The sequence below is a fragment of the Rutilus rutilus genome (genome assembly GCF_951802725.1).
Source record: "Rutilus rutilus genome assembly, chromosome: 8".
In the NCBI taxonomy this organism is placed as follows: Eukaryota; Metazoa; Chordata; class Actinopteri; order Cypriniformes; family Leuciscidae; genus Rutilus; species Rutilus rutilus.
The window spans coordinates 11490741-11504531 of NC_140222.1; the positions used below are offsets into that span (position 1 = coordinate 11490741).

General features: G+C 34.7%; 2 protein-coding genes across 2 annotated transcripts; one reads left to right on the forward strand and one right to left on the reverse strand.

Moving 5' to 3' along the window:
* Positions 1-917: 917 nt before the first annotated feature.
* LOC311294964 (uncharacterized protein) lies at positions 918-7764 on the reverse strand. The gene is made up of 5 exons (XM_084416094.1): positions 7397-7764; positions 5094-5498; positions 4717-4776; positions 2351-2457; positions 918-2075 (listed from the first exon to the last, which is right to left on the reverse strand). Exons 1-4 carry the CDS (start codon positions 7443-7445, stop codon positions 2381-2383), a joined length of 591 nt encoding a protein of 196 aa, XP_084272220.1. The 5' UTR covers positions 7446-7764; the 3' UTR covers positions 918-2075; positions 2351-2380.
* A 2513-nt stretch (positions 7765-10277) lies between these two features.
* Positions 10278-13276, forward strand: LOC311295595 (uncharacterized protein; the record flags this gene model as incomplete). The annotated part of the gene is made up of 5 exons (XM_084417061.1): positions 10278-10320; positions 10369-10653; positions 10763-10876; positions 11641-11696; positions 12774-13276. The coding sequence occupies 5 exons, from the start codon at positions 10278-10280 to the stop codon at positions 12819-12821; spliced, it is 546 nt and encodes a 181-aa protein (XP_084273187.1). The 3' UTR covers positions 12822-13276.
* Between the last annotated feature and the right edge of the window lie 515 nt (positions 13277-13791).

Here is a 13791-nt window from a genome sequence, read left to right on the forward strand (position 1 = left end):
TTCCAGATTTTTTCAATTCATACAAGGTTTTAAACATTTCATTATCTATGACAGCCAAAATGACAAATTCAACAAACATGGGAAGGTTTATATGAATTGTGGATGAGACTCATTATTCTTTTAAAACATCGCCATAGGTAATTGGATGTTGAATGCTTCACAAACTATAGCCTACTGAACCAATTATGTATTGGCCAAAGCTGTGTACAATAGTAAATTGCATAGACAAGACAATTAGCCTAGTAGCCTAAACAAACACTTATACACTCATTGTATAATTGCTTATTTGTTTTTTCAGAAGTGCACGGCCACTGTTGTGATTCAGTTGTGCTGTGCTGTGATTGGTCGTCACAGCGGCTGATGGGCGTGGCTGCTGGGGCTGATGACGTCAGATCTACAAGAGGTTAATATGAAAAACACAGATATTATAAATATTGTGACATATACTGCTGTTTTAATCTGTAACCATAAAAGAATAATATGAAAACATATGTGTGGTCTAATTGTTTAATGATGGTGAAAAGAAGCTTTGCTTACCTATTCTCTCCTAAACTGTATCAGAAAAAGGTTGATTATATGAATTTGGTGTTGGAGGTGGCTAAAATTATGATTTTTTATTATTATTATATTTCTTTGTAATCTTTAATGTCATCCACGTTACAATTATTTGTTAATTATACAATTTGTTCTTAATTTATGTTGCTATTTTTATTTTCTTTCATAAATGTATGCAGCAACACAAATGTAAAAAATATATATATAAAAAAACACTAAAATTAAATATTACCTACCCAACTGATATACATAATTATATATACAGTATTATAACTAAAGGTGTTTACTTCAATTTCCATCATAATAAGAATAAACTATGAATTCAGAATCAAAATGAATAATGGTTGAATAAAAACACACTGACAGCATTAAACAGTTTATTCAAAAAAACAAGCAGACAGTGTAAAGTTCATTATAAGGTAATATTATAGTGCAACAAACACGGACAATTTTTTCTTTAGTCTTAGTTCTGGAAGTATTTTTCCTATTTATCTTCTCAATAAAGAGCTACAATCCCATGATGCAACATTTGCCATGATTCTGTGGTTGATTTTTCTTGGGTTGTGTCATTTTTAAATGTGCAATTTGTCAATGAAATTCATTTGGTTACTGATGTTTAATACTGACTGAAGGCCAGAGCCATACAACTTCATTTATAAAGGTTTAAATTATCAAAAGCCCCCTTTTCTTTATGGAGAAAATGACAATGTTAACTTTCAGAATCCATAACAGTAGAAATGCTGCAATTCAAGTGTTAAAGTTATTATAACTCTTTTCTTTGTGGACCGAGACTGGAAGATGATGTCATCTGAGGGACAATGAAAGTGAAAGTTCTGAACAGTGACTTTGTGTCCTTGTTTTGATGGTACAATCACTGCATTCATTCACTTCTAACAATAACAAAACATTTGTTGTATACATTTAGCAGAAAGGCCAAATTCTATAAATTATTTGAGATTTAAATACAAATACTTAGGAAAACTTAATTCATGCACTTTAAGAAAATGAATGAGAAACAAGTTACATAGTCACTTTCTGTTTCAAACTTCTTCAAAAAGCATTTAACTAATACTCAACCATAAAAATACTTGCTACAACAAAACTATGATTAACTCCTGATATTTCTCCATTCGTTTCTTTGGATAAAAGCAACTGCTAAATGCACTGCAAGTTTAGAAGCTGCAGTTTATTATATGCATATTTAAAATAAGGTTAAAATGTTATTGCTGTAACTTTTGTCACGCAAATAATAATTACAAATTAACATCCAGCTAGAAATTATGATTATTAGCATCACACAGGTAACATTATCTCTGTTTCCAGTAACAGATGGTTTAATATTTGCATAACAGCTGTAGATAAGTGATTTATCATTAATGAGAGGCCAGCAAAGCATTTCATGTTTCAGCTCAAAAACACAAGCTCATTTTCCCCTTGTGTATCTTTAGAGGAAGTTTTTTTTTTGCCTTGCGGAAGCGGTTACGATCCTCTCTGATCATGTGACCTTCATCTTTCTCCATCTAAGAAAACAACGAATCACAGAAAATAAAGAGAGTGAAATAAACAGCTACGGAAACTCAGAAAATCAGCACATCTGTCATCAAATCAGTGAATGAGATTCTGTTTAAAATGTTTATTTGTAACCAGGATGATTTTGTCAGTACGGTGAAATCAAACACAGATCAATATAGACACACTAGTTCAGTATCTCACCTCATACTTCACACAATTAAACACTAATTTTGCCAGATAAAGATGTTTTCCTCTCACTATAGTGTCTGTAGGTGACGCTTACCCTTTCTGGAGCTCCTGTGACCATAGTAAATCACACCAGCAGCTGCAGCAACAGAACAGCAACAACTATTCCTTTAACAGCAGCTGAAGACAGACCTGATCCTGGAACTGATCAAGAGAAACAGACATTAGTGTGAGTGAATCTGACTGTGTGTTTATACCATATTCATAGATATATTCTCTCTATGGACACTTTTACAGGTCCAGTGTGGAGATTTACTTACTCCTCTGTTCACAGTGATTATTCCATATTGGATATGGTTTATAAACCAAACAGAGCTCTCAGATCACAAGATCAACCCAGATAATGTAGTGATGGACTCTATAGGACACCAGATGAGTCTGTCAGCAGTAGGGTTGGGTACCGAAACCCGGTTCCAATAGGGAACCGGTTCCGACGTAAACGGTAGTAACCAGACCGAATAAGAACGAAACTTTCGGTGCCTGATTTCGATGCCTGACGTTTTTTTACCGCCCCCTATAAAACATCTCGCGGCACGATTCACAAATGATCCAATAATAAAACATCTCCAGTTAACCAGCAGAGCATTCATTTAGTTCGTTTGTTAAATAAGAGACGATCACTGAAATGTGTTTTTTTTAAATCAAGTGATCAAAGTGCTCGTTGCCGCTGCGATCAGTGGCGCGGATACACTGATTTCTCGTGGCTCGCGCACACCGGTCTTCACTTGGACGCGCGCTTCAATACGTTGCGGAGATCGATCTATTTATGCGTCGTCTATTATGTGCGCGGAGAGTTTGTGTGTGTGTGTGTGCTCGCGTCTCAGATGAGTATGTGCGCGGAGAGAGTCTGTGTGTGTGTGTGTGTGTGTGTGTGTGTGTGTGTGTGTGTGTGTGCTCGCGTCTCAGATGAGTATGTGCGCGGAGAGTTCCGCGCGTCTAGAGTTTGCGTGTGTGTGCGTGAGCGACTTTAGAAGTTGTGCATTTCATATGTATTAGTTTGAGCATTCAGCAGTATACGTACGTGTGACTACCTAGTATACGTGTATGCAAGGGTTTCATATGTGCGTGCAGCGTGAATGAAGTTTGATTTAAGCCCTAGATGGCGCCTCATATATATTCGTTCTGGTGAAATCTCAAAATGTAATGGGTACAAAGTGTCCCTGCTTGATATACATCCACTGATGAGCATAATCGGTAAAAAAAAAAAAAAAAAAAAAAAAAAAAAAAAACTACAAATGCGGATTAGAACCCAAAACCTCTGACACACTAAAGTTCAAGTTCAGCTGCCAGTGTTCCTCTTCGGGTAAGTCTAGTATTTTAATGCCAACTGCAAATCTTGCATATCAAGTATGAAGTATATCAATATCAAGTATATTTATATGAGGCTATACTGTGTGTGTTAAATTTGTCAGATATTTCTCTGTTCTGTAAAAGTCATAATATGAGAAGACAAAATTTTGATCTTAACTCAAGTGTTTTGTGCTACATCAGTAGCCTTTTAAAGGGCACAATTTTTCATTTAATCAGAAAATCTTTTTCAGAAAATCACACGCGCACACACACACACACACACACACACACACACACACACACACACACACACACACACACACACACACACACACACACACACAGAGGTATTTTTTATTTTTTTGATAAAGTGTGTGCAGTTTAGTTTTCTTAAGTACCGTTTCAAGAACCGTTGAAGCACCGGAACCGTTTGGAAAATACAGAGTAGGTACTGGTATCGGATAAAACCCAACCAATACCCAACCCTAGTCAGCAGCGACTCTTAAGATCAGATTTAACACATCTCTATTATCTGTGAACACCTTGACTGAACTGTTTCTGTTCTGTTTACATTAAGACTCTTGTCCTTTTATGTCCTTCATATTCACTTTAATGTAAATCTTTATTTATTTTCATTCTATAGTTCACCTTATTTCTTAAATATTTAAAAACCTTTTTTGATTACCATAAAAAAAAAAAAAACGTAAAGCACATTGAATTACCTGCTGTATGAAATGTGTTTTAAATAAACATGCCAAGCTTTGCCTTATGAAATCTGTGTGTACATTATCAAACAATTTTTCCACAGGAAATTAATGCATTTGAAAGCATGACAGCAGACTTATTAAAGTGAACTATAAAGTGAAGCTCATTTTCTTGCTCATAGAGAAAAACTATAAAACATTTTTAAAATCTCAAAAGATTTTACTGTAGGATTTAACATATCTCAGTAAAAAAAAAAATCACTAAAAATAATAAAAAATAACAACAACAACAACAACAACAACACTATCATTGCTGACACACAAGAACAATGTACATTTATAAATACATTGTAATATATTTTGTGCAATTATAAATAGATAAAAAAAAGGAAGGTAGGATGAAATATACTCATGTCAGTCTCCTGCTCATTTGGTGCGATTTGGCGTTCTTTAATGGTCTTGTCAGCAACTGGAAAACAAGAGAATACAAATAAAGGTAGGGAAAAAAGAACACAAGAATTGATGTTAAAGAAATAGATCCATATGGCAGTATGGCGTCAATGAAAGTTGAACTTGTTATTAAAAATATAATTTTGTTTAATGTCTGACTGTTGAAAACTGTGACAAATCAGTTTGTGCTGTAAAGCAGGTTATTAGATATGAATAATAACATACAGTATTTTCCTGACAATAAACAAACATGTCTGAATGTCACCGTTCAAAATCATTTATTTACAGTATTTAATCTGTAAAATATTTCAGGGTTAATAACATTGAGTGACTCACCAGTGACAGAAACACTGAATGTTTTTATGATGTCATCAGGAGTGCTGCTGGTCTTTCTGATGATTTTTGTGCTGTCACACGTGCGGTTTCTGTTCAAGCTTGTGCTGGTTCCTGAACTCTTGCTTCTGATCAGCTCTGCTTCATAACGTCCAGCATGTTCAGATGTGATGTTTGTGATGGTCAGAGATCCGGTCTCATAGTCCACCTCCAGTCTGCCTCTGAATCTCTTGTCTTCTCCATCATATAAACAGCTCTTACTGGCCTCTCCGTTGATCTGAGCTATGCGAGTGTCTTCAAAATACCACAGCATCTTGTCATCTTTTCCTTTGGTAACACCAGTGTTTAGAGTAACTGAGCCTCCCTCCATCACTTGCTTCACTTCATCTGTTTCAGCACTGAACACACCTGAAGACACAAATTAACAGTTATTAGTCTGTGTGTGTGTGTACATGTTTTACCTATATTGTGGGGACCAAAATATAACAACAGGTGTAAATGAAAAGACCCCACAAAGACAGTGTGTGTATACATTTGAGGACACATTTGTATGCAGAAGTGAGATAAATCTGACAAAACCTCTTACAACCTCCTTTGGGGACAACCTCATTTGTAAAAATGATATAAAAATATAGTAAATAATTTCGCTGCAGCTCCTTTCGTTTTTTATTTTTTATTTTATTTTAATTGATTACTTAAATTCACATTATTTTATTTAAATCTAATAAAACAGCCACAAGTGCTGAATTACTACTCATACAGGTCAAGTTACTTGACAAAAATTGTGGGATAACACAACGCTGTTTTTCTTGGTGAAAATAATCACACTAAAATACATTTGAGTGTGTTGAGTGTTACATTACTCTGTGTGTTCACTCAGTGGCTGGTATGAGACACTTGATGCGCATTGCAGTGAACTAGATTGATATTAGAATATCATATTAATAAAAACTGGATGAACTGGATTGAATGGTGGAGAAAATGCTGTATTACTATGGCTAAATAAAGCTCTTTCTGATTATGCTATGTTAGCCACTTGACAAAACAGTGTTGTCTTTGAGGTACAAACATGTTACTCACTGTAAATCAACAAAACAAGAGATTCAAACAATAAGACTAAACGTTTTGAGCTATAACAATGATTTGTTTTCTGTTGATCCAAACAGTTGCTCATCTGTCTAATAAAACACATAATATAATAAAGCATCTTTGGTGTTTATATTGTTTCTACGAAAGTAAAATTGCTGATTTCTCTGGATTAAAACATTGTTGGAAATGTTTGGGATAATGTATAGGGGAGAGCGGGGCACAACCTAAGACTTATTGACTTTCTCAGTTTGTGTAAATTCACTTAGGGTTCAGAGTATTTATTTTTTTCCACATTAGTTTCACACATGTCTAGCACAATTATGTGGTTTTGTTTCATTGATACAGTGTATACTTTTTTCTTGATTTACTCTGAAAGAATGGAAGTGAAATGTGACAACATGCCCCATAGGTGGAGCACATTGTAACATGATCATATGACAGATTAAAATGTTATACAAGAAATAAAATAAAAAAAACAAGACAAACTCAAATATTTTGTCAATAAAATAAAATCTTTTTTTTTTTTTTTTTTACAAAATAATAGCTTTTTTTTATTATTATTACATAATTTTGACAATGAACACACTGCAAAACACAGCTAATACAACATAGTTCAAAACAATGCAGGCAAATAGATGAAGAAACATATTCATAAAACACAGCTGAACACAACACTCCCCTCCCTTCACACACAGCCTAGCTCTCACAGAACAGGACACAAACAGACAAGCCAGTACGAATAATGTAAATTTCCTGAAATACTAATTTCTGAATATTCAGCTTCTTCCTCTCAGTCTTTATTCACCTGTTTCTTGCGGGTTTTCAACAGAAATTTGAAGTGGTAATTGTATGGAATAGCATTCTATAGCCGGGTACGTTTTAATGCAGTGTAGAACGGAAACCCGGCTAGTGTCTTTTAGTTAGTGAAGCATTAAAGATTGAAATAATATTAGATTAGTCTAAAAAATACATATGAAAATGAAAATTTTCCCCCTATTTTTTTCTATTGTTAAATAAATGCACTAGCCCTATATAGTGTTGATATGGCAGCTAGTAGGCTAACACTAATGCTAGCATATGTGGACGTATTTAAACCATGTGTGTTACAACTAGCCCTATGTTAGTTTGTGCCCCGCTCTCCGATATGAAACTGCGTCATTTTTCTTCGCTGAAATGTAAAGGATCGAAAGTAAAGAAACAAACAAAAAATGTCTTACCATTAACGCGCAAGAAAAGAAGGGTGAACAGAATATAGCCTCCCATCATTTTAACTGCTGTGGCTCTGGTAAATTGAATAGGATTGAAGATTCAAATGGCTCTCCGCTGGATTTTTTGCTGTGTAGTAATGGCGTCTGCAACGGTCTCTTTCTTTTCCTGTCTCAGCGGGGAAACCCCCGCCCTCATGCATCATTTGACTTCACTACAGCTGTCCCTGACATTTAGTGTAAAAAATCAAGATAAAATGGTTAAAAATGGATAATTGAAAACAGGACACGTGAAATGATAGTATATCATTATTTATTCTGTCAAATTAAAGAACACGAAGGCAATATTGCATATTGGTTGATTTTGGTCAAATGAAAGTGAAAGTAACGCAGGCTTGACCAATCAGCGTGATCTAAAGCCTCAGCTAGGAAGATCGCGGTAGAGAGTAGACCAACATACTACTCTTACTACTTCTGCCATAGAAAGATAGGCTACAGTAAAAGTAGTATTTTAGTATACTGTTAATTTCCTTATTTGCCATTTTTAATTAATTAACCTGAAATTAACCTAATTCATTTCCTAATTTCCTTTTTTAAGCTTTCTGCCTGTTTAACAGCTCACACTTACCAGTCACTTTATTAGGTAGGCTACACTTGTTCAACTGCTTATTATTAACTTAAACCTTTAGATCAGTAGTTTTTTGGAAAAACACTTTTGGGCATGATCAAGATGATCTGCTGAAGTTCAAACAGAGCATCATGTGGAAGAAATGTGATTTAAGTGATGTGGTATGGTTGTTAGTGCAACACAGGTCAGAGTGTTTCAGAAACTGTTCATTTTCTGGGATTTTCACACACAATCATCTCTAGGGTTTACAGAAAATGGTCAGAAAAAGAGAAAATATCCAGTTAGCGTTAGTTCTCTTACCCCTTTTCCACCAAGGCAGTTTGAGTGCTGGTTCAGAGCCAGAGCCTAGTTTCAAATCAGTTCTGTGTTCTGTGGGAGAAAATGCCTTGTTGATCCCAGAGGTCAGAGGAGAATGATCTGACTGGTTCAAGCTGATGGAAAGGCAACAGTAACTCAACTTGTTTACAACTGAGGTGAAGAAGAGCATCTCTGAACACACAACACATCAAACCTTGAAGCAGATGGACTACAGCAGCAGAAGAAACACACATCAGACACTCCTGACTGATAAGAACAGAAAACTGAAGCTACAATTCACATAGACTCACCAGAACTTGACAGTAGAAGATTGGACAAATGTTGCCTTGTCTAATGTGCCTCGACTTCTGCTGTGATATTCAGATGGTGGGTCAGAATTTGGTTTAAGCAACATGAATCATCCTGCCTTATATCAACGGTTCAGCCAACAAATCTGCAGCAACTGTGTGATGCTATTATGACAATATGAACCAGAATCTCTAAGGAATGTTTCCAACACCTTGTTGAATCAATGCCATAAAGAATTAAGGCAGTTCTGGGGGCAAATGGGGTCCAACCAGGTACTAGCAAGGTTTACAGAATAAAGTAGCTGGTGAGTGTTATGTCCATATTATAAAGGTTGTAATGAAGATTATTATGCACACTCAAATATTAACAGGTTAAATTTAGGCTATTAAATATCACTGCAGGCACTATCGTTCCTCCAGTTATTTTTAATAAAACTAGTTGTTTTTGTTTATATTATTGGACAGACATCAGTATATCAGTCAATAATTCGTTTTACCTCTCTTGCTAATATGAACTTCACAATTTTCCTCTTCGCACAAATTCTTTTACATTTTTAATTCATGACCTGAAAGATTTAAAAAAATCTAAAGAAAAGATACATCAAACATATATATATATATATATATATATATATATATCAAATATATATATATATATATATATATATATGATCACAGCTGTGCGTCAACTGAAGGGTGGTCAGTTCCTGTTAGGGGAGGATCCACAAACACAGGAGTTCTGTCAGTCTTTTTTATGATATTTTAAAGAAAATGGTTCACGTTTTGTTAACCATATCTGTTTTGTTCCTCTCGTGTTTGTGGCAAGTGGTTGGTAAGTTATAAATGTATGTTATATATATATATATATATATCAGTGTAATTTAGTACATGCTTTAGTATTTTATCTATGATGCTGATGCTGTTACTTTTGTGGAATGGTGCTTTTCTTTTTCAAACCTTTCCCATTTCTTTTTTTTTTTTTTTTTTGTCTGTGCTGCTCTTCTCTTTGTTTTTCTCTAGCCAGCTATTTTTGTCTGTGCTGCTAGTCATTATAGTTACAAGAAATGGTATTAAGTAAATCAGCAAAGTTATTTGGGACCTTTAATCTGTAATAATCTCTGTTCTCCAGGAGTGTTTGCTGGTACAGATGCAGTGAAGTCAGTGTCAGTGATGGAGGGAGATTCAGTCACTCTAAACTCTGATCTTACTGAAATGATGGACGAAGATCTGATTCTGTGGAGGTTTGGAGATGAAAACACTTTAATAGCTGAAATCAATGTACTGGCCGGCAGCATGACTGTATATGATGATGATCTTGATGGGAGATTCAGAGACAGACTGAAGCTGGACGATCAAACTGGATCTCTGACCATCACAAACACCACAACTGAACATGCTGGAGATTATACACTAGAGGTTAAAAATCGTGTGAGCAAGAGTTTCAGTCTCACAGTCTATGGTGAGTTACATATTTTGTTTGTTATAATTAAAGCAGATACACAATAAATGAATTAATTTTCATTCTTGAAATAATTAAAAAATATTGAGACTATCTTTGACTTTCCTTTTCAGCCTATTGAACACTTTCTTTTTGATTTATTATGAATCTGGCATCTCAAACTTTCTTTTAAAATCTGGACTCACAGTAGTCTGTTTGTGAATGACATCAGAAACTCTCTTAATTACAATAGTCAAAAAGAGCCGTCTTATTTACTGATATGATTGATCCTGATTTTTCTAATCTTTCTCAGCTCGTCTGCCTGTTCCTGTCATCATCAGTAACTCTTCACACTGTTCTTCATCATCATCATGTTCACTGGTGTGTTCAGTGTTGAATGTGTGTGATGCGACTCTCTCCTGGTACGCAGGAATCAGTGTATTGTCCAGCATCAGTGTGTGTGATCTCAGCATCAGTCTCTCTCTACCTCTGGAGGTGGAATATCAGGATAAAAACACCTACAGCTGTGTGCTGAACAATCCCATCAGCAACCAGACCACACATCTGGACATCAACACACTCTGTCACACATGTGCAGGTACCACAGCACTGATGATAGATGTGTGTGTTTATTAATCATGTTACAGAGCTGGTATTGCAAAGTGTTTGTTGTAGATCAGATTCATGGCTCATTTTGTCCATTACAGATCAAGACGTACTCTTGCTCTACATAGTGTTGATCTCTGCTGGATCTCTGATGATTGTTGCAGTCGTTGGGATCTTCTGCATCTGCAAGAAATGTAGAAAAACTGATCAAGAAGGCAAGTGTTACAAACAAGTTTTATAACAAATAATACTTTAAACATATACATTTACCATTTTTAGTTTTTCAATTAATAGCCATGAATATATTTTAATAAAAAAATAGTTTATACTGTCTAGTTCCTTTTTATGGAAATAAATAAACCAAAATAATATAGTATATAATATGTTGTTATTGGGTGTAGTAATAATGACACTGGACAGCGCTCTTTACTCATCTCACTTGCACATTTTTTAAAAATGTTTTATATATTTCTCAAAACTGCATCAAAACACACCGGAAATACAAAGTCAGAAATGCACATCTAAATGATTTTAATAATACTCTTTCTCTACAATTTATGACCATAATCCTACATGTGTAAAGATGCAGCCCTCTACTGGTGTTCAAATTAACATCTCTGTTTGTATTTAACTCAGGGGTGACATTTCTATAGATATTTTAACTAAATTAAATATTCAACAATTAACTTAGATTATGATTGTTTATTGACTGATTTGTTTATATAATCAACAGAAGGGCTGCTTGATTATGGCAAAAATCATAATCATAATTATTTTGGTCAGTATTGTAATCATGATTATTTAACACATTTAAGGAGTGGGAGATATGAACAAAATCTTCATTTCTCCTATCTCCCACTCGTTTTTTTTTTTTTTCTGACAATAGCAAACCCCCCTCCCCCCTTTCATGATAATGAAACATATCTAGATGAGATTGAGTATTGAGGTTTTAATTCATCTGTCATTTTTGTTTAAACAGCTAAAGAGGTCACTTATGCTGATCCGACGTTCTACAAAAGAAATCCACAGAAATCGGTGAGATTTTAAATTTATGCTGTGCTCTTTATAATTTTACCAGTCAGATTTATAGTTGTGTGCTTGCTTGTATGTATCATTTTACAAACACAGGCAAAACAGCACCATATGACATATTTAAGAAAGTTATTGGACCAATCAGGGCCATCGCTGGCGGGCGAAAGGTGATGATTCTTTAATGTTCAACCGATAGACACTAATGCTGTATTTACTGTCAGCTGATGACATCACTGTCCAACATTTTTACATAACAACTTGTCTGTAGGTTATTTGTACTTGGTTATAAAGCAACCAAGAAACACTGAAAGAGTGCAGGATCTCTAAATTTCATCAACACTTTAGACTTTTCAACTTTCAAATACGTGTTAAAAAATCTTAAGCCAGTAATCGTGCTATAGTTCAGCGAGATTCAGCTGAAATAAACAGGAAACTGAATGTGACAAATGCACTGCATGTTCTGCATGTCTATATGCGTTACATCGTTTTAAACTTGATTATCCTGTTTTCAATTCTTCATGGGATTGCAGTTCTTCCCCTCACTAAAGCCGTTAAGTACACAGTCTTGTACCTTTGTGTTTTTGTCCAATTTTCGACTTTTTTTGTGTGCATCAAATCATAGTTTGTAATGTTGTGATTCACATCATAACTGATTGGCTTGGTTCATGGCTTATTATAACTCTTTAACGAAGAAATCCCATATGGGGAAAAAAAAAATTATGGAAGAAATACTTCCGGAACCAACGCCGCTGGAAAAGGGGACGGGCACTATTTTACTGTCATATCACGGCATTATAATAAGTGTTTCTGGCCATCTCTAAACACCTCAGTTCTGTAATTTTTTGTAATTAATATTCACTATAATAGAATTTGTTTAAATATTTGCATGTCTAAATTAAGTATATCAGCAAGATGTCAAAAGGTTTGATGCTGTTTCCTCAAGCTGCTTCACATTAGCAGTAGTAAGAATCTGGACCTGACCAATGTCTTACGAAAAAACATATCTGAACTCAAACTTAATCTCATTAAGTGTTCAGGTTTCAAATGTTTTATTGTTATTATATCTTGTGTTTTGTACAGAATGTTAAAGAGGAGGATGAAGTAGTGTATGCAGATGTCAGAAGATGATCAAACTTCAGTCTTCACTTCAGTTCAAGATCCAGCTGTGTGATCACTTTCACCGGGAGTCTGTGGTTGAGATTTGGGATTGGTGAGAATCACAACATTAACCGATGTATAAAATATATATTTTTTATTTTCAGCTAGGTATTTTTCAGTTTTGCTCTAGTTTTATAGTATCTGCCGATACAGAGTCCAGATCTGATACTTGTATTATACACACACATAAATGTTGTTGGCTAGATGCTGCATTAGTGGAGATGTCATAATTTTGTTCAGTTTAATTCAGTTCAAGGACTCATTTGTTCCAGCTGTGATTAGTTGCATTGTTTAGTTTGCTATATAGTTGTACCCGTCTTCACTCTTTGTCTGTTCACGATCATGTTTAGTTGTGTTTGCTAACGCCTGTTCATATGTTTTTGAGTATACTTGCTATTAAACTTTGTTGAGAACTTTATTTATATATTAAACTTTGTTGAGAACTTTATTCATCTGTATGCCTGAAAACACTATGTGACAGGACAACAATTTTATAATAATGGAATAACATGTCAAAGTATGGTATTTGGTGTAAAAGGACCCCTTCGCCACCTCATACAATTATAAGATTTTTAAACAAAATAAACAACCTCTATGATTTATTTTCACACAAAATCTGTTGCTCCTTCGATGTTCAATACAAACATCTTCAGAAAAATGTTCTTCTGTACTAATCCCATAGTGTATGATTGCAGAAAAACAAATATATATTTGTTTTTCTGCAAACATACACTATGGGATTCGTATAGAAGAACATTTTTCTGAAGATGTGACTTTAGCCCCGTTGTACCCTAAAACGGTGTAACAAAAGTCCTTGCAAGACCAACCCAAATGTTTAATGTCACGATTGTTACCTATTTAAAGCTAGTGAAGGCCATCTTTAAGAAAGAATGTTTGGATTTATATGAAATGGTAACACTTTACAATAAGAGTCCATCTG